Source organism: Lepidochelys kempii, chromosome 11 (assembly GCF_965140285.1).
Source record: "Lepidochelys kempii isolate rLepKem1 chromosome 11, rLepKem1.hap1, whole genome shotgun sequence".
NCBI lineage: Eukaryota > Metazoa > Chordata > Testudines > Cheloniidae > Lepidochelys > Lepidochelys kempii.
In genome coordinates this window covers 38,354,817-38,378,991 of record NC_136390.1, presented here as the reverse complement: position 1 = coordinate 38,378,991, position 24,175 = coordinate 38,354,817, and the positions used below count along the sequence as shown (strand labels likewise).

The 24,175-nt window shown below is 41.9% G+C and overlaps 1 protein-coding gene across 3 annotated transcripts in view; it reads right to left on the bottom strand.

Annotated features, from left to right (window-relative positions):
* CERS6 (ceramide synthase 6) overlaps nucleotides 1-24,175 on the bottom strand; it is a 222,198-nt gene that overhangs the window by 11,156 nt on the left and 186,867 nt on the right. For all 3 annotated transcript variants that reach the window (XM_078847955.1, XM_073305738.2, XM_073305739.2), the window contains one exon: nucleotides 18,932-19,038. In XM_078847955.1, the coding sequence (XP_078704081.1) occupies nucleotides 18,932-19,038 (107 nt within the window). The remainder of the gene's footprint in view (nucleotides 1-18,931; nucleotides 19,039-24,175) is intronic.

Here is a 24,175-nt window from a genome sequence, read left to right as displayed (position 1 = left end):
TAACATCACCTTCACTATTTAATTTCAACCAGCAAACACCACATGTAGAAAGCAAAAGTACTACACTTCCTCCCCCCCCCCCCTTTTCAGAGCTGGTGAGTAACCAGACACGGGTTCTCTCTAATACCTCTTTATCCTGGACAATCCCAGGGGAATGACAGATTCCCATTCTTCAGATTATTTTCCTCCTCACATAGAGTATACCCTTTCCACCACGTCCATCAGAGGCTAACAATGAAACACTTAAACAAGAGGGACACCTCTCACTTCCAGGTAACCTAATTCCTCTGAGGAGGGACCTTAAAATCATACTATGCCTGAGTACAACATAATGCCACCAACACTCCACCCATTTTACCGGTATAATAAAATGACAGTTTTCCCCCTCTCTGAAAGGGATTTGTCTGATTTGGAGCAAAAAGATATATAAAAAAACAGTAACCAATACTTGCTATCAGACACTTCTTACGACAAAGAACATTCAACAATATGGCAGTAAATTCATTATTAGAGCATTTGTCAATACTATTTACAGCTCTGTTAATGTTTTTACTGTAAATTCCTAGTCTTGACATGAGCAAAGCCTGCAGTGATGGTCTGTTGATCTGAACCTGTACTATGAGACAATTCAAGTAATAAGAGACTTCAGCACTTGTGGTATATAAGGCAATAGCATACCTATGATAGGACTCAGAGTGTAATAGGAATTAACTCATTCAACACTTGAAAACTAAAATAGTGCTTGATACAATCTGGGTCATAGTGAAGAGTGAGGCAACAACCGAAACTAACAGGAGATTGGGCAATAATAGGATGTAGGTAGAAGAAACAAGCAGTACATATGGCAACATATGGCTATCTAGGAATGCTTGATACTTTCGGGAGTCAATTAAAAAATGAAGAAGATCATGAAGGTTTCTGACATCCCTTCTACTCTATACCCCTGCTGCTATCAAAAGTATTGGAAAGTTCATTGCATTTAGTATTTAAAAAATTAACTATCACTACATAGCCAGCAGATGGCATATTTAAGCAAGCTAACAAATGCACAGCTTTCAATCTGCTCTTGTTATGCTGTGTTTAGAACACAGAAATCTAGCTAATGTCCTATAGGGCTTTAGAAAAGTTCAGATCTCATTCTCTCGGACTATACCATCAGACTGTGTTTGAACTTTGACATGTCTCGTATACTTCAAGAATTCTTTTTACCTAATGACTGACGAGGTCACTATTTTCCCCAAAAACGTGTGTGTATAACTCCGTCACTATTAATGGGAAATATTCAAATGCAACAAGTACACCCTCTAGTATTTATGATTTAATTAGGATAAAACTGTTTCCGTTAAAATTAGTAGATGGTTTCTAATAAACTAGCGTAAGCAGATTAGTCTTAAAGCTGTAGAGCATCAGAATGCTGTTTTGATTCTATTTAACACTGGTCTTTTTTTATTCCTGGTCCATCCCTTATACTAAATTGTATCTGCTTCATAAATCTTACAATACATTTTGTGAGAGAGGGTTGTTTCATTGCTTCATTATACAGTCTTACAATTCTTTCTGTTTATGGCATAAACATTAGAAAATGAAAGTTTGCAGTTAAGGCTAGACATTTGGCACATGAATGCTGTTACTAGCTAAGATTTATAGTCTTAGCTTTGTGCAATTTGTTCGGTCAACAGTAGCGCTAAATGGCACAGTAATGTCCCACTTCGTAATCCAAGGTGACACACTCTATGCATATCAAAACATAGCTTTAGTCATCTTTGCTTATTTCATCGGTAGTTATTTCAGTTCTAAATTACAATATCAAACTCAACTTTTAAAATAGGCAGCTCTTGCATGTAAAGTTAATCTCCTTTTTGATGTCTAAAAACCTACACATTCCAGAACTGTAAAGAGTAGTTATGCTGCACCAGGGATGAATATGGCCCATTCTAACAAAGTCTGAAATCTTAAGAAGATAGAGAGGCCGTGGAGAGCATGTCTGAGGCCTAAAGTAATATCACTGCACAAATGAGTTACCTGCTGGATATCAGGGATGGGAAATAAGCATCCATCAAAAGATCAGAACCCTCTCAGATCTGCTCATGTCTGACAGATTGAGGAACAAAATAGAACTTTCCAGTAAGTGTCTGATATGGCTTGCACAAAGATTATTGCACTGACTACTCAAAATGCAATTCAGTGACATGACACAATATGGTAGGCACGGGAGAGACAGCTGGGTCTTTAAAGATAATCGTTATGCAATTCAAGTACGTAATGAGAAAGAGAAATAGAATATGAACATAGAAGACCACAGAAATATCAGACAGGTAAAAAATTGGTTTATGCCCAAAAGAAAGAATATCCCATTTTGGAAGGCTATGTAAATAGGGATCAGCTGGTTAGGTAGGAGTGAATATGAAGGGAACTGGTTCTATATTTAGATTTTCAGGGCAGGAGACAGGCAAGGCCACTAAATTCCCCAAACCACCCTTCCAACTTCCATTCTTCAGAAGACTCATTTGAAACATTAATCATATACAATAAACACTAGACTAAAACAGAAAGCCTTCGGTGGCAATCGCACAACTAGGTTAGTTCCGGGTAAAATTTACAAAGGGGCCTAAGGGCCAGATTTTTTTTTAAGTATTTAGGTGCCTAAAACTGCAGTTAGGCACCTACTGGGATTTTTAAACGCACCTAGGTGCTTAACTCTCAAATTTTCACAAGTGTCCACTGATTGTGGAAGCCACCATTTTTTGTCTGCCTGACCTGACACCTTGAGCTTGGTTTCCAGAGGTGATCTGGTTAGAGCTGCTGGAGCTCTGCACTTGTGAAAATTATGCCCAAGATGTCTCAAGCTGGCCATATAAAAACTTAGGCACAAAAAAATCAGAGACCACTTCTGAAAATATGGCCCGAGGCAACTTGCTCCTGCTTCTGAGCCAAAGGAGGCAGAACCGAAATGAACATTACTGTGAGTAGCACTAGCTTCTATGGTGTTTCCCAGCATATAATATACCGTGTTTCTAGGGAAGACTGCTACACTGAAGGGCTGCTCCTCATGTCTACCTTCCTCCTGGCCAGTCATTTTTCCCCAAATTCACTTAGCGAAAAAAAGGCACATGTTGCCATAATGGGGCAGCCAGCAGTTACGCGGAGATAGGGGAGAGCAAAACGGGGAGCCAGCACACCCCTGTGTGTGGCTCATCTGCCATTTCAGCATAGTTGTCCTGCTTTTGCTTTAACACTTCACAGGAGTGAGACATCCTGCAATACCACACCCACCTCATAGCATATCGATAGCTAGGTATAAAAGCAAATGTAATTGTAACTTAAACCTTCTTACAAGCGTGTTCAATGATCATGTCAGTTATTTTTCAGCAATGATTGTTTTGTCCTTTCCTGGATTTTTTGCCTTAAAAACATTTCTATTTACTCTTCCACTTCCAAAAAAAGAGAGCTGGAGAGTTTCCTTGCTCCAATGTCTGAGGCTAGTCAATATGAGCAGAGAACTGGAAGTCAGGACTCCTGGGTTCTATGTTTGGCTATTCAAGTAACTTGCTGTGTGATCTTAGGACACTCAGCTGAGTTCCCTGTAAACTGCGTGGCTGCGCAATGGCCTATTTAGTGTTGCCCAGACACTCAGGGAACCTGCCCAGCCGGGACCTGCCACAGCCAGGTGAGGGGCATCCACCCCCGGCCCCAACTCAGCTCCGGACTTGCTGCGGCCGGGGAGGGGTGGCTCAAACCCAGCTCTGGCCTAGACCTGCTGGGATGCCCCGCCCCATCCCCAACCCAGCCCTGGAGCTGGGGGAGGGGGCCCATCCCGTGGTCCCAGCCCCGGAGCTGGCACGGCGCCTCTCCCCCCAAGCCCAAGTGCTGCATGGGGAGAGAGAGATGGGGGGAGTCCTTTCTCCCTGCCGTAGCCCTGGAGCACCCTCCTGCAGCCCAACCCTCTGCCCCAGCCCTGAGCCCCTCATTCCTGGTCCCACCCTGGGGCCTTCACCCCCCAACCCTCTGCCCCTCATCCCCGGCCCCACCCCAGAGCCCACACACCAACCCTCTGCCCCACCCTCGAGCCCCCTCCCACACTCCGAACCCCTTGGCCCCACCCCCACCACATGTATTTTGTTGTGTGCACCAATATGAAGGTGATGTGTCACACATCAGCTCCACATTGGTGCACACAACGAAATTCATTCCACACATGGGTGGGAAAAATTAGAGGGAATACTGACACTCAGTACGCCTTTGCCTCAAGTTGCTCATTAAAATGGATATAATAGGACTTTTACCTGCCTCACAGGGCTGTTGTGCGGCTTCATTCATTCATTAGTAAAGCACTTGGAAGAAAGGAAGAACAGTAAGGTTGAAAAAAATAATGTTGTGGGAGGCAAAATACTCCTCAGCCCTGTCCAATCTAGACTCACAGATAAGGCAGTGGTCTCTCTCTTTACCAGCTGGAAGGATGTGGAGAGACAGATTCTCAGTCTTTTCTAATCTCTATAGCTTCCATGGAGCATTCAAACGTAGTTAGTCAATAGTGTAATGATTCAATGCACTTTAGCATTATTGACAATCTCTGCTCCCAACACATGCACAATATACGCAATACATGGCACCCCAGAACAGCATGTTTGCATCAGTTATTTGTGCCAGAGAAATATCTGCTTAACCCCAACTCCGCAGTATCCCAGTTAAGTTAGAACATTGGGCACAGCACTATTACTACCTCTATCCCCTGTCGTGCACACTAGAACGCACTGAACACCAGACAGAATTACTGCTATTAAACTCTCTTCTCTTGGCCAGCAGACTCTGTTCTACACTTTCAAAAAAAATATATTAAATCTGTTAAACTTAATTATCCAACTGTGCTCTCAGCCTGAAATTGCCTTCCTGAGTCAGAAGCTTGAAGGAGTGTGAAATTTTCAGCTGGACCATCATAGGAAGGTGGGGATAGAATGAGATGTGTAGGTGTGTGAGGGGACAAGAGATGATAAGTTCCCCTCAGCTGACAATGATTATGACCTATCTTCCAGGTAAGAGACCAGTTTCTGTGGGGGATCACCCTGTCTTTTTACTATGATTAGAACTGAATGGGACCTATCTCAGCTCTCACAATTTCAACTGGGTTCTCTAGCTATTTGTAATGATCCAGACCTCGGTTATAAGATAATTTCACACATGTGTTAGGGTGAATAGAATTCCTGACCAGGCTCATTTAAGATGAGTTGCCAAACTTCTCCTGAAGGCAGTATGAAATGAAGGGCTCCTCCCCAGGATAAGATTAACCACTAGATCCAAGAAGCTGGGGTCTACAGCACTGACCTGCCAAAGGGCCTCAACCAGCAGCTCTGCTAAATATTTCAGCCCAACAGAGCCAGTACTTAAAGGCCTGTCTTGCCAATTCTTCTCTCTTCTGACTGGCTGCTCAGCTGCTGCTGTTCCTTTCACATCACTGCTTTGAAGGGACACTCTTTGGTTCTTGCTGAGTGGAAGGACCAGCTGGTTTCCCTTTCCCTTTCAGTCTCCCAGATTTTGTACTCCTTTTCTATGCATGGAAGTGGATCTTATGCTAGTAGTCAGAGTATGCAAAACGAGAACAGAGTGACAAAGATCTAGCATAAGCTGACAGTAGTTGGATGGTCCAGTTACCCACAGAGTATCAGTGAAATAGTGAAGACCTGAGGGGAAGGAGAGAGATGGAGTACCCAATGGCATTGCAATGGGGCCCTCGATTTGCTTGTCAGCCCTGTTCACGGTCTCTACTTCTCTGGTCAATGAGCTCCAAGTCCTGGACCAACACAAGGAACATAATGCTGGAGCGGGTCTGACACATTCTATCTCCTAGACAGCTATTTGTGTGCCAACTCCAGTGGTGACATCTGTAACTGTGCAGGAGGCCCCAAGGCAGTATAAGGATGTTCTCTGAGCTGGCTTCTGTTCTTTGTTTTTCTTTTCATCTCACTCTCAGGTTTGCACAGGCCCCTGAAAACAAAGCAGGCACTGCCTATTCTACCAGCTCAGGGCCAGCTGCCTCCAACTGGCTATTTCCATGGACATCTGTAACTTTCACCATCCCAAATGATGTTGGTGATGCTACCAAAGAAGCCAGTTAATCTGTCTAGCTGAGAAAGAAATCTGTGCAGATAACGCAGTAAAAAACACGCTTTACAATTATTCAAGGCCCTTTTCAAGTCAATCCAGACCCTGCCAGGCTCCTCCCTGTTTGGGCTATGTGCATACCTGTAGTTGAGATGTATCAGCAGCCATTTAGGTGAACAGTTCCAGTTTTCCTTTCTCTTCTTTCACCGCTGCTACCCCTTTCCAACCCTTCCTTGTGTATTAGGACAGAATTCTACCAGTGACAAAGTAGGTGACAAAGAGCTCCCACAAAAGTGAAGGTAAAGCTGACTCTGGGAATGACCCAGAGCTATTAAGGCCAGGGGCCCTAGATCAGTTATACTGCCTAAAGCACAGAGATCTGCTCAGCCTCCTCTAGAGCAGAGGGCAGTATGAAGTGAATATATTGCTGCTTTATCAATAGCATTAGAAACATACACACACAGACAAATTCTGCTCTCATTTACACAGGTGTAAATCCAACAGAACCCTACTAAAGTCAATAGAGCGTGTAATGGTCCTCACTCAGGGTCTGGTTGGGGAGTGTGACCTCATGGTCATGACGACAACCGCTGACTGCCGAGGGGGTTGTGGGGAGGGGATCCTGGGCGCTCCCACTCCAAAGGGCTCTGACCTAGGGCCTTTTGGGCTACCAGTGGTCTGGCAACCAAGGCTGCTTAAGGCGGTCTTCCCTGGGACACTTTCTTCTCCTCCTCCCCTCCCCTTCCCAGTCAGCTTAGTCCAAGGCTTTCCCCTGTTGGGGAAGTCCAAACTAAATATGTAAAAGTGCGTTACCAATGTCCAGGGTCCACAGATAGGGGAGAGGGGTATACTTCCCTCTCTGATTGTCTCTGGCGTGGGTCCTCCCTTCCCTCAGGGAGGGCCCCTTTGGGCAGCTGTGTCAGAACCTTTAGGCTTCCCTCTACTCTGTGCTGCTGGACCTGTGGGCTGCAGGTCTGCTCACCTCCAGCTCTGCCACCCAAATGAGCTAATTCCCAGTCTTAATTACTCCAGCAGATGGAGCACTTGCTGCAGGTGTGGTGGGACAGAGCTGGCTGAGCCCAAAATAATTCCTTAACCCCTTGGTGCCCAGTGTGGGGTTTGCACACCCCATCACAGAGCGTCTCAGATTTACATCCTTATAGCTAAAAGTAGAACTTGACCCATAGCTTCATTTGATTTTGAGTCACTTGTCAGATGGAGAGGGAAATCAAAATGAGCAATGGACCAACATGTACCTGTGTTTGAAAGCAAGTGGTCATTCATGAGTAACAAAAGAATTTGGCTCAGGATCTTAAAGAAGCCATGTTGCAGCATGATCAAGTGACTTCTGAGTTGCTCAATGTGCTTCAGTGCTGTCACATAACCACCAGGGGTTTTGACTCTGTAAAGTACAGACTCCTGTGTTGTGCAAGAACAAATCTGACATTAAGGAAGTGACACTGGCCCCAAGGTGGGGTGTCCAATAGGCATCCTGAGGGACAACTGTGACCTACAATGTCTTGCCATGGGACTTATATGTAAGTGCAGGATGAGAACAAAGATGATCAAAAGCAAAATTTTTATTTTTTTTGTTAACCTATTTGTCATAAATATAAAGGGAAGGGTAAACCCCTTTGAAATCCCTCCTGGCCAGGGGAAAGCTCCTCTCACCTGTAAAGGGTTAAGAAGCTAAAGGTAACCTCGCTGGCACCTGACCAAAATGACCAATGAGGAGACAAGATACTTTCAAAAGCTGGGAGGAGGGAGAGAAACAAAGGGTCTCTGTCTGTCTATATGTTTTTTCTGCCGGGGATAGACCAGGAATGGAGTCTTAGAACTTTTAGTAAGTAATCTAGCTAGGTACGTGTTAGATTATGATTTCTTTAAATGGCTGAGAAAAGAATTGTGCTGAATAGAATAACTATTTCTGTCTATCTTTTTTGTAACTTAAGTTTTTGCCTAGAGGGATTCTCTATGTTTTGAATCTAATTACCCTGTAAGGTATCTACCATCCTGATTTTACAGAGGTGATTTCTTTACTTCTATTTACTTCTATTTCTATTAAAAGTCTTCTTGTAAGAAAATTGAATGCTTTTTCATTGTTCTCAGATCCAAGGGTTTGGGTCTGTGGTCACCTATACAAATTGGTGAGGCTTTTTATCCAACATTTCCCAGGAAAGGGGGGGTGCAAGTGTTGGGAGGATTGTTCATTGTTCTTAAGATCCAAGGGTCTGGGTCTGTAGTCACCTAGGCAAATTGGTGAGGCTTTTTACCAAACCTTGTCCAGGAAGTGGGGTGAAAGGTTTTGGGAAGTATTTTGGGGGGAAAGACGTTTCCAAACAGCTCTTCCCCAGTAACCAGTATTTGTTTGCTGGTGGTAGCGGCCAATCCAAGGACAAAGGGTGGAATATTTTGTACCTTGGGGAAGTTTTGACCTAAGCTGGTAAAGATAAGCTTAGGAGGTTTTTCATGCAGGTCCCCACATCTGTACCCTGGAGTTCAGAGTGGGGAAGGAACCTTGACACTATTGAGGAAGATAAAAGTACAAACAAATATGCTGCACATTTATTTTTGATAAATTAACCACTAATTAACTGCAGACCTGGGCTTCTGGCGAGATGCCAATACAGTCTGACTGTTGCAGAGTTGGGCACTCCTGTTTTAATACTAATCAGCAACAAAACATCTTTGCAGAAATCACAGAATTGCCACTGAGACAATGTTATTTTAAGCCCCATATAGATCAGTAGTGCTTTCAGTTATTTAACTAACATAATGCAACAGACAGGAAATTATTCATGTTTGATGTAGTGTAAAAGGAGCCATTCTGATCAAGCTGTCTATTGTGCTGAGTTCAATTGTGCTTATCTATTCACCCAATTTCTTCTCACCAATGGCTCCTGCCTACTAACAAATTTGCAGTCACTGGTATGAACACTAATATCTCCACTCTTGTTGACAGAACAACTGAAAACACAGAAGGGTCATATGCACCTTCACAATCAAAGCGCATATCTCAGGAGAGCTTTTCTACAGAGATTTGAATAAAGGAGGATTTCAGATTCCCTGGCAGAATGCAATTATACTCAGCAAAATGTTTTATCAGTAACGTGTTCTGCCAAAACGCATGTGTATGAGTCTGGGATCAGAGCACACAGATCGAGGAAACGACGTCATTTATATTTCCAAATCTGAAAATCTTTAAGAACATATTAAAAGCTTGCACAGACAGCACAGAATTCATGTCAAGAGGCATCTGTTTCAGGGTTCGTATTAGTCCCTGCATAAATGAAAGACTTCGTATATGATGTGTGGGGCCAGATTGTCCTTAGTTTTTGCAAGCGTGTGCAGGGACAGAGTTAAAAAAACGCCTTTGCCATACCCATTTCCTCTTCCATGCTTCCTCTTGGCACTAAGGACAATGACAGTTACTGAATGCAAGAAACCTTAGGAAATGTCCCCTCCATTGCCTCAAGGGAGTCGGGAGGAGGCAGGGTTAAGGACCCATCTATAGAGCAAGTTAGACACCCCAGCAAGATGACTGTACCACTTTCTCCCAATAATCTTCTCCAGTGTAACTCTGTGCTGCCTCAAACCAATGCAGTAATTCAAGACCACAGTCTAGCCCATGGTATTTTGCTTCCAGAGTTGTTTACACTAGAATAACTGAATCACCTGCAAGACCCTCAAAGATCGATCATATTAAACAGGAGCGGTTCAATGCATAAATTAAGAGAAAAGCTGTCAAACATATGATCCAAAGGTTACATTCTTGTTGGAGAGTAATTTTATCTACTTGCTAAAGGACTTAGACAAGCAAACAAAAAAAGCATCCTCACAGCTGACCTCTGCCACAATCTTTGCCCCCTGAGCTGGCCACAAGCTTTGCCTCCAAATCAAACTACGCAAATTAGTCCTAACAGCGTCTTGTTTAACTTGACCAATTAAAAGATTATCTCCAGCTTTACAGATAGCATGGGTCAAATTCAGCTCTGGTGCAACACGACTGAATTTGGTGCTGAATTTAGCCCTGATAAGTGTTTTGGCTCTAATGGCCTATTCTTAGCCAGCTAATAGAGGAGCTGTGGCTACATGGTTATTGACTGTGCTGTTTGAAAACCATTTACCAGCTCATGCTGGTAAGTGACGTATCGTGTGGTGACATTTCTGATACTAAAACTATGAATTGTATAACCCACATGGGCACTTTTCTGTTACTCTGGGTTAGGAGATTAGTTCCTTGCAGTTGACATATCTCAACATAAATGTTTTAACATATATTTTATTGATTCTTAAGTGATCATATATGGGATTTCCTATCACTAACATTACACTGGTATACATTTCGACCCCTGCTTGGGTAACCCGACTCCTGCAAAACGTGCTCATATCGCCACAGTCTTGACAATGTTGATCCCTGCAAGGATCTACCTAGACCCCAATTGCACTCTAAGGCTGCTCACAGTCAAATAGCAGCACTGTTCATATTTTATATTGCTTCTACAGTACTGTGAATGTACAATGGGCAAACTGCACTGGACTAGTAACAGGTCTATGTCCTGAAGATTTATAATTTAAAGGCATGGGGATAGGAAATGATAGGACAGAACACCACACAGAATTCAGCACATGGTCATTAGAGAATAAGCAAAGCTTAACTAAATAATACAAATGTTAGCTGAGAAATTCAAAGCATCAACACTCTAATGCAAGTCTATGGTGCTACTCCAAGAAGTATAGTAAAGTAGCCATCTTCTAGAAACAGTCAAGTAACGGTTTCATATAAAAGTAAATTCTGAGTCAACTTTGGATTTTTTTCTCTCCTTTTCGCAAAACCAGAAAACGTAAATTCCTTTAGTCTTGGTCTCTCTCTCTAGGTGGCAAAGCTGTCTCTCACAGAGCTCCCCTCAACTCCAGATTAGGAGTGTATAGTGGAATCCATCGCAGTGGATGTGTGAGAGCAACCCTGATAGCCGTTGGTCATCAGTATTCTATTTATTCTCCAGCCTTCAAACCTCACTGATCACAGTGATTTAAAAACAGCACCGCAAATACGTCTGGCAGCAGCAAGAAGGTGAATGCCCCTTACTTTTTCTTGAGATATTTACACCCATCACAATAATTCTCAGCCCAGAGTGCTGCGGTAATTCTTTCTGTCCTATTGCATTTTAGAAAAGACACTATTCAAAATAATTACAACCACCCCAAAGTCCCAAGAACACTGACTGAACAATCTGTCCCTGCCAATAGAATGTGTTATTGGAGCCACAGAGAACAATCTGTATGAACCAAAATTGAGGCTAATAAGGATTGACTTTGATAAGTCTGATGATACTCTTTTTATTTAAATTTTGCTTGTATGCTAACACAAAAATCCAAACCCAGAAACACTGAGAAAATGCCACTGGTTGTTATTTACATTACAACCTTTCACTGGTGAATGACATTTTTAACTTTTGCATTGGTTAATTTCCCTCTAGGAAAAGCTGGCTTAGGGCTAATCTAAAACTGCAGAGGCTCATGTTCTGCTTCAGACAGTATCTGAAGCTTTGAACTCTCAAGAACCCTAAACCAGTCAAAGGGATAAAATAACCAGCCTCTGTTAAGGGCAGCGTCAGCTAATACTTCATCCGAAGCAGACGGGATGACAATGTTACAAATCCTCTGCTAAAGAATATAAACAAGAGTTTATTCAAGGGAGAAGGTTCAAGGTGAGTTATTTATTTAATTCACCGAGCCTCTTTTTTATCTTCGTTTATCCATGAATAGTTTATTACTTCCTCAAATTTATTCATTATTCAAAATTGTTTGCCAAAAGTTTCCTTTAAATAATTCTTGGCCAATAGCTGGTTCATTAACTGTTTGTTGTGACTACAAAATATCTGAAATTCAAGCAGCATTCCTTAATTTTGATTATTAGTTGTAAGTCCAAGGTCTAGTGCTATTGTTTCTGCTCCTTGAGAGAATGAGTAACTCTGTAAATCAAGTTCCTGGTATGAAAACTGTTAATTAGTCATTCAAATCTGCTGCCTGAAAATACAGAATAGTTTGCAGAGTTGTTGTAGCCGTGTTGGACCCAGGATATTGGCGAGACAAGGTGGGTGAAGTAATATGTTCTACTGGACCAAGCTTGAAAGCTTGTCTCTACCAGCAATAGAAGTTGGTCCAATGAAAGATTTTATCTCAGTTACCTTCTCTCTCTAATAGCACCAACACGGCCACTAATTTCTCCAATTTCTCCACATCTTTCCTGAAATGTGGCACCTAGAACTGGATACAATAATCCAGTCTTGCTTACAACACTCCTGCTAATACATCCCAGAATGATGTTTACTTTTAATGCAATATCTGTTGACTCAGATTTAGCTTGTGCTCCACTATGACCCCCAGAACTGCAGTACTCCTTTCTAGACAATCATTTCCCATTTCATCTGTGTGCAACTGATTGTTCTTTCTTAAGTGGAGTACTTTGCATTTCTCCTTATTGAATTTCATCCTAGTTACTTCAGACAATTTCTCCAGTTTGTCCAAATCATTTTGAATTTTAATTCTATCCTCCAAAGCACTTGCAACCCCTCCCACCTTTGTATCGTCCACAAACTTTATAAGTGTACTTTGTATGCCATTGTTTAAAACATTGATGAAGACATTGAAAAGAACCGGACCCAGAACTGATCCCTGCAGGACCCCACTTGATATGTGCTTCCAGTTTGACTGTGAACCATGGATAACTACTCTCTGGGAATGGTTTTCCAACCAGTTATGCACCCATCTTATAGTAGCTCCATCGGGTTGTATTTCCCTAATTTGTTTATGAGAAGGTCATGTGAGACAGTATCAAAAGCCTTATTAAAGTCAAATTATAGCACATCTACCACTTCCCTCCTATCCGCAAGGCTTGCGACCCTGTCAAAGAAAGCTACTATTAGGTTGGTTTGACACTATTTGTTCTTGACAAATTATATTACATACCATATAACATTTCCAAAATGCTATGCTATTATTTAATTAGTTATATCCTGCCACCAGTGAACTAGGACCTTTACAGTCAGATCTGAAGACAGAGGTCGCGGCCCTAAAAAGCTTGTAGTTTAGACTGGCAACGTAGATGAGGAGGTAGAATGAGAAGGTAGAAACACTCAAGGGGAGAGGACATTGAGAAGCTAGGAACACAGTGTGATTGAGTGGTGATGTTAGACAAGTCTTGGTGGTTACACAGCGTTTGCATGGATTTTGTTCTGACTTTTTTTTGGTGGGGGCGGGGGAGAGGAAAGGGTAAAAAAGTAAAGGTTTTCAGTCACCTAGTTCAGCTGTTTTCAGCCTGTGGCCCCTGGACCACTGGTGGTCTGCAGAGAAGTGGCTGGGCACATGGTGCTGGCTCTCCTCCTATCAGGAGGCCTGTAGAAGCAGCTGTAATCAAGAAGAAGGAGGCAGCTTTGATGCAGCTAGTAGTAACTACTCTACAACAGGAAACCAAAGCAGTCCCTAGGGACTAGTGAAACTGAAGTTGCCTGCAGGAGTAGAACGCTTGGAGACACGGGCCATGCAGTATATCCAGGAGTGGAGGAAGACAAAGAGATCGATGCCTGGACAGCACGTGCAGGGGAGAAGGGGACCAGGCAAAGGAAGACAGGAAGGGGGTGCATGCACAAAGAAGGAAGGGAGGAAAATAATAGATGGGAGGGGAAGATGAAATTAAGAGTAAAACTGACAGTGGGATTAACTTTTTCAAACAAGACAAACACTTATCACATTAAATACACCCAAAATAAACAGATCAGATTTGTTACAATGCCATGTAAACAATTGCTAGTTACCTCTGGAATGGTTATGTGATTACAAACGGATTCTGGAGACACTCTCTATTAAAATGTTGCCCATGCTGTGAAAAAGTTTGGGTACCATTGACCTAACATTAAAAGATTTTCTATGGCATACACTCCTGTCAGGTATGAATTAACTAATCCACAAAACACTCCTGTAAGGTATGCAAATAGCTCATTTTACTGATGGGGAAACTCACACCACAGAGCAATTAATCTTCAACAGAATGCCTTCATTCTGCTCATGCAATGATTAGCTTTGGCACAAGTTAGTTGATTTTGGATTAAGAGGATGTGCCAAACTTCATCTGAATCATTTAACCTTGGTTGGCTATTTTCTCCTGGGAAAGCTAACATTACAATATAATTTGAGAGTAGAAAAAAGAAGAGCTTCAACCTACTTAATGACAGGTTTCAGAGTAGCAGCCGTGTTAGTCTGTATTCGCAAAAAGAAAAGGAGTACTTGTGGCACCTTAGAGGCTAACAAATTTATTTGAGCATAAGCTTTCGTGAGCTACAGCTCACTTCATCGGATGCATTCAGTGGAAAATACAGTGGGGAGATTTATATACACAGAGAACATGAAACAATGAGTGTTACCATACATACTGTAACCAGATTTCAGAGTAACAGCCGTGTTAGTCTGTATTCGCAAAAAGAAAAGGAGTACTTGTGGCACCTTAGAGACTAACCAATTTATTAGAGCATAAGCTTTCGTGAGCTACAGCTCACTTCATCAGATGCATATCGTGGAAACTGCAGCAGACTTTATATATACAGAGAGAATATGAACCAATACCTCCTCCCACCCCACTGTCCTGCTGGTAATAGCTTATCTAAAGTGATCATCAGGTGGGCCATTTCCAGCACAAATCCAGGTTTTCTCACCCTCCACCCCCCCACACAAATTCACTCTCCTGCTGGTGATAGCCCAGAGTGTAACCAGAGTGATCACTTAAGGTGAGCTATTACCAGCAGGAGAGCGGGTGGGGGGGGGGGGGAGGGACGGGGACACCTTTTGCAGTGATAATCGAGGTAGGCCATTTTCAGCAGTTGACAAGAACGTCTGAGGAACAGTGGGAGGTGGGGGGATAAACATGGGGAAAAAAGTTTACTTTTTCCACCCCGCTCTCCTGCTGGTAATAGCTCACCTTAAGTGATCACTCTGGTTACAGTGTGTATGGTAACACTCATTGTTTCATGTTCTCTGTGTATATAAATCTCCCAGCTGTATTTTCCACTGAATGCATCCGATGAAGTGAGCTGTAGCTCACGAAAGCTTATGCTCAAATAAATTGGTTAGTCTCTAAGGTGCCACAAGTCCTCCTTTTCTTTCAACCTACTTAATCTAATTTAAAAACATTCATAAGACCCTTTACAGATTAAATTTTGTATTTTGAGAACATTATTTTGTTCACTGGCATTGGAATAGAAAGAAAAGAGCATTTTAAATTACTCCTCGGTTAACGTGATAGCTCCAGTTTGTTAAATAAATATAACAAGGCTTCAGTGCAAGTGAGCAATGTAATGTTATGTTGAGAGCATTATGCAGAATAATCTAGAATTTAAAGCAGCACTCTTATAGTTAAGAGGCTGAAAATGTGTACATTTGACTTCATCTATCTGGTAGCAAACTTTTTTTTTTCCCTCTTTAAGCAATGCTTTATGTAAATGCTAAAAACCTACATTTTGCACCAAATGATGAATCACTTTCCATGGGCATGCAAAGCCTGTAATGCATCAGAACCGGTATCTAAATTTGGACCTATCCTACAATGGTTATAACTGACATGGAAATAGTTTCCAGATTTTAAATACATTTTTTAATACTATCTCTCTGGTAGTGGTAAATTAGAATGAACCCAAACAATAGTTTACTGATTAGACAGGACCTACATTATATTGCTTTATCATCTACTTCCACCCCACTGGCTAGTCAGCAGAGAAAATATGAATTAATTAATAGTTCCAGTTCTAGCCATCATCAATAATACTGTGCCTTCCCAGACGAGAGCAACTCCCGGCATATTTTTAAAATGGCTTTTAAATAAAATGACAATAACAATGATTATTCTGAGTTAAAATGTTGCTGTTCTTAATTGATGTCTGCAAAGCATTTTAGAACATAAAATTACACAAATTACACAAATTCTAAGTAAGAACACTACTACACAGTAACAATATTGCAGTGACATCTATTTCTACCATGGGCTTCACACTAGGAATAAATATGATCACAGGTGGTAAGCTGATTACACTATTGTTAAAGCAGCATGTTTTGCTGGCTCCTCCCTCCTTGCATCTGGCCATGCCCTCTACTGTAGTCTGCTGCCCTCTTTAGCCTGTTAAGTAGCACACAGGAGTTGCTTGTGGCTTTGCAGTGAAAGAGGATGCTACCATATAATGACCTTCCTCCCCCCACACCCCCACCCCCATTGCCACACTTTTTCTCCCTACTGAGCTGGGGCCTATGTCTTTGCTTCAACAGACCTGGATTCAAATAAGGCTTTGATCAAACATGAAATGTTGTTCTCATTTTAGGCATAAAAGGATATTGGTGCAAAACCACTGCACAAAATGGTAAGAATGTAAATCTGTGCTCAGACTGTTTTTGACATTTGCTAGATAACGTTTTCTCTAACTCTAGAATTCTGTGTCTAATAGCAGGGCTGGTGTGGTCAGACAGAGGGAGTTGGGTAGGAAAACATACAAAAAACTTCTGTTTGTATTATGCCTGGCTCTCACCAGTTATGTCAGGTCATTAATTTAATTGTGAACTATAAAAGTTTGCCTTATGATTAATGTGAGAAGCCCATCAATAATTCCAGTTTTTTCCTTAGACTTTGCTGTATAGTGTGACATTTGGCTGGAGTGCTCCTGAGAAATTTGTCAAAATTGTGAGAGGTTTCATTTCCTGATTTTCAACCCAGATTGTAAACACTTCAGGCTAACTCCTGCACTACCAAACTCTTGACCTGAGTGGGATTGTGTGGAGGTAAAGGAGAGGCAGAACTGCACCCTTCTTATTTTCACATGCCTTGAGAAAAACATACTCTGAGTAGCTACTGTCAGTTAAGAGAAAACTAATGAACTCCCCTGAATTTGTGCACTTTAGTGAATACTTGGAAAAGAGCTTTGGGTGAGATCAATCTTGATCTCATACAAAGCGAGCACTCTGCAGTGCTCTGGTAAATGTTGTTGTTTGAAAAGCATAACAGTCAGACATCTAAAGCTGGCATTCTCCCCTTGGCTTTTCAAATACCATAGAGCAGCCTTTAAAGTGTTATTGAAGGCCTAAAGTGATGGCTAAACAAACTAGGCAGCTATCTACTCAAGGAGTGTAAATCTGTTATTCCTTATGTCTTTGCTTCTACAGACCTGGATTCAGAACATTACAGACAAAGCAGGAAATCACACAGAGGAAAATGCACTCTATTTCCATTTGGAGCAGTACAGAGACCTATCCTGTGTTCAAACTGAACCTTACTATGGACAAACCCCCAGAGCCACAGTCGTCAGAGGTGTATCTCTTTTGGTAGAATTTGGCCCTCACTGTTTCCACAATTTAAACAGAAATATGGGAGGATGAAACCATATAGAAAATGCTGGCTCTGCTGCACATCTCGTAGCACACAGGCGGGAGAAATCTGTGTACTCCAGCTACTGAAGTCTAATCTGTGACTAAGAAACCTTTGGTGGCAGAAGGGGGAAGAGGTAATTTAAAAAAATAAGTCCATCCCATCCTCAAAAATGTACTGAAGGCTTTAACACAGAGTTTGGGTTTCTGTTGGGTTTGTTTTTTAAATCTCCGGGGTTATTGAATTCATGGGGCTTCTCTGGCTCAGAGTGCAGTGGTCAGCAAATCACCTCTGGACTCCCTGAGCACTAGGGGAGTCTTTTGCATTTCACAGCTGATGAGATGACTCCCAAAAGGTAACGACTTTATCCTGCCTTCATATTAACAAGCCCCCCAAGAGATCTCATTTTACTGGATTGGGAACTGATCTGGGGTGAGGGGAGGGGTTGGTATTTGTGTAAGTCAACCACATGTGTGATTAAGTAATGAGCTTTTTGTGGCTGTTTCTCTCTGCAGGATCACTAAGAATTTCTGCTTACCATAGCATCCTGGCATTAACTGTGCTCTCCAAACACAATGGACAAAACTGTTATTCCACCACATCCCCAAACTATCCTGCCTGACCAGATTAGTTTTTTTTCTGGAACACCAATTAAGAGTCTGGGGTCATGAACGCAATGAGGTGGTGTTGGAACTTTCTCACCAACGCTTCTCAAGGGCAGGATGCTCACTTTATAATGGGGCTGCTCCTTTCATGTGCAAGAGCGTGAGACGGTATTTCATACTGCAGCTTTAAAGAAATCTGGAAAGGACTCTCCCTTGGCACACAGCAGTGCTACTTCCTAATTAGACAGAGGGTTTGCTATTGAGAAGTGAAAAGATTCCGCTCCCCCCGAGCACATACATTGCTTCCACAGCATATATACTGCTTCCCAGCTGCTTTAGGAAAAAAGAGAGGCACGGGGCATTACAATCCTGCATGGCAGCAGCACCGCCATCAGGCCAGACTCCTACTTCATTTGTTTTCTGTGTTTTTCCTAAGACAATGAAAGTCGTAAAGCATGTGCTGAAAGCCAACTAGCTCCAACCTCACCTATTGGTCTCTGCTTACAGCACCTAATTCTTGGCCCCCTACCCTACAAAGGCAGCTGCACACTTACCTGTGGCTGTCTTGTCTCCAGCCCATTCCTGCTTTTAAACCAGGTCAGGCCCTGCCCCCTAACCTTTACTATCTAGCGAATGTTGACCGCCATTTTACTCTATAGCAGTAACCAGCTAGGATCTTCTCTAATAAGGGCATCTAGTTATCTCTGAAACTTTTCTTTAATGCTTGTGAGATACAGTCCAGTACACACAGCTGGCACTCTACCGTAATGCATGTATTTCCAAACTAGTCTAGGGCCAAGTATCTGAGGAAGGGGGCATGCTTACTCACCACAAAGGATATATGCCAAGCCTACTGACGATGAAGACAACGGCAAACATAAGGAACAGGAGGTCACTCAGTTTTTGACACTTGCAATAGTTTGCCATTTTGGCAGCCTGCAAAAGAGGGACAAAGAGTGTTTACTCCAGTTATAACAACAACTGCAAAAGTCTTACACTGTGCATGAGCTGTGATGAGCAATTAAAATGCAAAGGAGACAAATTTTGATCAAATACATTGTTCTGCGATACAGTGACCTTGCTTCCTCTCTGTCCTGGAGTTGGTCAATTTCTTCAATAAGAAAATCCAGTAAGTGTTGCCTCTCACCTCTGCTCTTTCCCACCCAACTGTATCTCCCACATCATTCCAGTTTCAGACTCTCAGGTATCATTTGTAATCAAGGGATTAGAAATGTCCTCAGGCATCTCCCTTTGCTCCTCTCTCTCAGCTTTTAAGTACATTACTGTTTTCCCAGCCTAATGAAACACCCCACTGCCCCCCGACTGCACTTTTTCCTTCAGCTGCTGCCCATCTCCCTCCTCCCCTGTGGTCTCCAACCTCCTTGGGCCTACTGTCTATAAACATTGCCTCAATGTCTTCATTTCTAACTCTCTCTCTTGAATCCCTAGCCCTCTCCACTACCCAGAGACTGCTCTGAAGGTACTCAGAACCTCTCCTGGCCATGCATAAAGACCTCCACATTGAACTCTCTGCTGTTTTTGACTTGGCCTATCACTTCTTCCTGTTCCATCTGTTCCTCACACTCAGCTTTCATGACTTTATTCTTTTAGATATCTCGTCACTTCTGATTGCTCCTGCACCAACACTTGATTGCTGCTCTTCTTCCCCTTTCCTGGGTTCTCCTGCACCAATCTGCACTCCCCTCCAATCCATACAAAGCACTGCTTCTAAAAGCAATCATCCTTGTGGAATACTCAGACCATGTCCCTCCCCACCTCAAATCCCCTCACTGGCTTCCTTTTGCCCTCTGCATCAGAGACAAGCTTCTGGTTCTCCATATCAAGGCCCTGTATGCCACCACCTCTGCCTTAATCCCAGCTCTCATTTCCTCCTACTTCTCTCCTGCTGCTTTTGCTTCTTGCAACTTGCTGTTCTACACATCCCTTTGGCATGCTTCTCCCACTCATCTCTGTGCATTCTTTTACGCTGGCTCTTAAGCCTGGAACTCCTTCCTTTTCCCTGTGTACCAAGCAACCACTTCTTCGTTCAAACCCCTCTTTAAAATACTTTTCTTCCCTGAAGCTCATCAACACTGATCCCGCAAAGAGAAAGAAATGTGTGTATAAATATATATAAAGATATCCGCATTGTTTTGAGATTGTTCATGTAGCTGAACAAAATGGCCTATTTTAGAATACATGCTTCTTGAGGAAGGGAAAATCTCTTAGTCTACAATTTGCACTACCCATACTGATGCCCCCCCAATAAATGATAAATAATAGTGCATCAAGAGCCTGATTCAATGCCTACTTTAATCAGTAGGAGACTTCTCATTGGCTTCTATGGGCATTGCATCAGACTCCTATACTTCTAAAGATGCATAAGGCTTAGGCTCATTAACATAGCAATAATAGTGAGAAAAACTACCACATGTACTGACTTAAAACCCTGCACAGAATGCAGAAATAAATTCAGATAATTTCTCGGAAGGGTGAGAAAGGCAGCACTGCTGCATTACATATGACCTTGTTGGCATCATGACGCTGAACCTGAAAAGTGTGAAACAGTCACGCTAAACAAACACCAGAGTTCAAATTCTGAGATGACCCTGAATAATCTGGCATTTGCATGACTTCAGTGGTTTTTCCATTTGTATTTATAATTTAAAGGTGATTTGCTGGCTTGCAGCAAACAAAGTAGGAAACTGAAGGGATACTGATAGTCTACCAGTGTAGACTAAAATAAGGCTTCGATGCTACCTAAAGATACCTACAAATTCATTCTCATCTGCTATTCAAAGTAATATTTCATGGCTGATCTTCAAAAAAAGGAATCTTAACACTTTAGATATCAGCATATAAAGTAGAGTTATATTTACAATTCAGTGACTTTTAGACTGAAAGTCCAACTAGGAAGGAGGGACATATCTCCCAGGCAGAATAGAATAGAATTTGGTTTCATGTGCTTTTGTATTTACCCCCTTGTGCTGAGATCATGCCAGATTTCAAACTAAGCAGGGATGAGCTGAGTCAGTGCTTGGATGAAAAGACTGCAGAAAGTGGTGAGGGTGATTTGTTAGATGGAATTTGTCCATCTGAGTCAATAATGAGCAAAACAAAGTGTGGAAATGATGTATGCTGCTGGAGGCACTTGCTTTTGGAAGTCAGTCACTTAAAACTAAGGCCCTGGGCACTTGTGGTCATTAACAATCCCATGACACTTTCAGTAAGAGTAGGCACAATTCAGGTAATTATACTCTCCTAAATTCCCCCTGCAGCTTCAATGGAGTGTATAAAGATCCTTCTTCACTTGCTGTCCTAAAATTGTAAAACAGCTGCTAGTTTCTACCCTAGTGATGATTGAGTTTCATATATAACCTCTCTCCCAAGCCTGTTGCGAGATTTTTAAAAACCCTGGCTCTTTTTTAGAGGTACAATTTCGTGAGTATAAATGAGAGGTTACAGACATCTACCTAACTTAGAGTTCTTATCAATCAGGTAGCAAGCTCTCTATCTACCTTCACCTATGCCAGTGAACATGCCATACAGGAGGCCAGATTTTTAAAATTAGTCATTCATGTTAGTAAAGCACTTAATGATTCTCAGATGAAAGAAGCGTAAAGGGTTGTTCTTAATAAGTTCTTACAGACAGGGCCCCATGAACTATGTGGCAAGCAGGACCTAAATCCTGCTTTCTGTGCATTCTGGTGCAGCAGCCCAGAAATTCTATGGAAGCTTCATTTCAATTAAATCACAAAACAAAAACAGTTTTCAAATGAAATAAATTTGAAAATAAATAACAGAATCTGTGCAGTGGCCCTTTCCTGATTTATTCTGATACTTAATACAATTTATTTTATACTACCCAATCGCTCTGGGCTTTCATATGCCAAAGGATTTCCATTGACAACATATAATTGTTGAGGGTGTCAAGGGACAAGCTGGAGGTTCTGGTAGGTGAGTACATGTTAGTTGGGCATTTTAGCCCTGTGGTGAGGTGAGAGACAATTTGGGATCATGAGATAAAGACATTTGCTAGATGTTTCTGCGAAAGTGATTAGCAGTTAATATTCTGACATTTAAACTGTCATCTTTAGACTTCAGACCTAACAACCCACTGAGATGAATGGGGCAGTTCACACTTCTCAGAGCTATTATTTTAGACTTGGATTCTGCAGCACAATTCAGTGGCCAGGGTGACAATTCCACAGCACAGTTCTGTGGCCTCTCCGAGTCACAGAACTTCTGGGACCCTTGTTTTAGAAGTTCAAAATATAATTATGAGGTTACTACAGAGCATTTTACAATCCAAAATTATATACCATCAGTGTAGTTGCTATATAGGCATGAGACACATTAGACACTTCACTCAGCAGTAATTCTCACCCAGCCCTTGTATATCATAGTGACAGAAGGAATTGTTTGGCCTGGACACAGAGTGCATCCCCTATTCTCTTTGAAAGGTGTCATGGGAACTGTACCTCCCTTTACAAGGCAACCAGAATTTGACAGAAAAGGGTACAGTTTAACATGTCACCTAAAGAATGACACCATCTATGCTAGAGCAGTATAAAACTATTTGTTTTCACAAATGTGTACCAGAACTGAAAGTTTCACGGTATTAATGAATTTGAGCAAAGCAAGGGCATATTTTCAAAGGTATTTAGGTACTTAAAAATGCAGATAGATCACTAGTGGGATTTTCAAAAGCACTTGCTGGTTAGGCAACCTAGCTTCCATTGGCGAGTTAGATGCCTAACTCCTAATGAAATCAGGTTAGGCACCTAATGTGTTCAGGCACTTCTGAAAATCCCACTAGATGTCTAAGTACCTTTGAAAATCTGGCCTGAAATGTCCACATTTCCACCAATGTGAACAGTATTTTGCAGTGTCAAAAACTCTTCCACCTTCAGAGAAATTTTTCTTTTGGGCATACACCATTATGAATTTGCCCCTACAGGCAACCAGCATTTTCTGCAGCCAAAATAGAATTTTGTGGCAAAACTGCTTTTCATTTCTACAGAATATCAGAGGTGACAATAGCAAATGCTTTGCTGACCTAACAAGTCAAGACCGTATACCAACTTTTCCTCTGGTGAGATTTGTTTTCCCCTGAACAGCCCTTCCCCTAGTACTGCTTTGTAGTCAGCAGCCATTATCAGTTCAAGTTCATTGGTAAGGAATTGGAATAATGACCTTCAAGTCTAGAAGAAAGAATGCTACCAACTCAGTCATATTGATACTTGCGACAAATGTTTTTCTGGTGTTAAGCATGGTTCTCTTCCCTCATATTTTAGATTGTTTTATTTATTATTTTTATTAAATAATAGCAGTTCAAATAAAAAAACAACAAACCCCAGCATTTTTGCTGAACTTCTTGCGTCTGTCATGCCAGGATATCAGCAATTTCTATTTAATTGTCTTAGAAAGATTACTAGTGACTGGACTGTACAATCAAGCAAAAAAAAAAATCTGTTTCCCTTCAGGTTATAGTTTTCATCAGTTAAACAGTGTAGCATATAGATATCTTTAAAATCTACCTTTCAAGTGTTTGGGTGATTGTCAATAGATTGTATGGTGCCCAGGCCCTTGGTGGCTCTGAAACAAACAAGCCCTTTCAAAAGTGGCTTTTCGTGGTAAGGGTAAGAGAAGTGGAGTCAGTGCTGGTGAATTCATAGCTAAATGGATGTAGACCCATAAACGTTTCTAACTTGCAAGGCTGGATTCTCCATTGCCTTTCACCTTGTGTAGTCAAGTACACTGATACAAAATAAATTTACAACACTACCAGACCAGAACCAGCAGTTTAGACCCATTTTGTATTCACCTTACACAGGTGTACATGACTTCACAAGGTATAAGGCAGTGGAGAATCTGGCTCACAGTGTGGCGGTCAAGACAGTCTTGTTTTATAAAAGCAGTTGCAATTATCCTGTTACAAAGTATCATTTTAGATAAATAAATGCTAAGGCTTTGATCCTGACCTGCAACCAAGGCAGCTCATGGGTGTGGGTTCAAAGGTGGCTTTAAACCTCTTCTGTGATCTTCTCATCCAAAATGCATACTGAGGTAG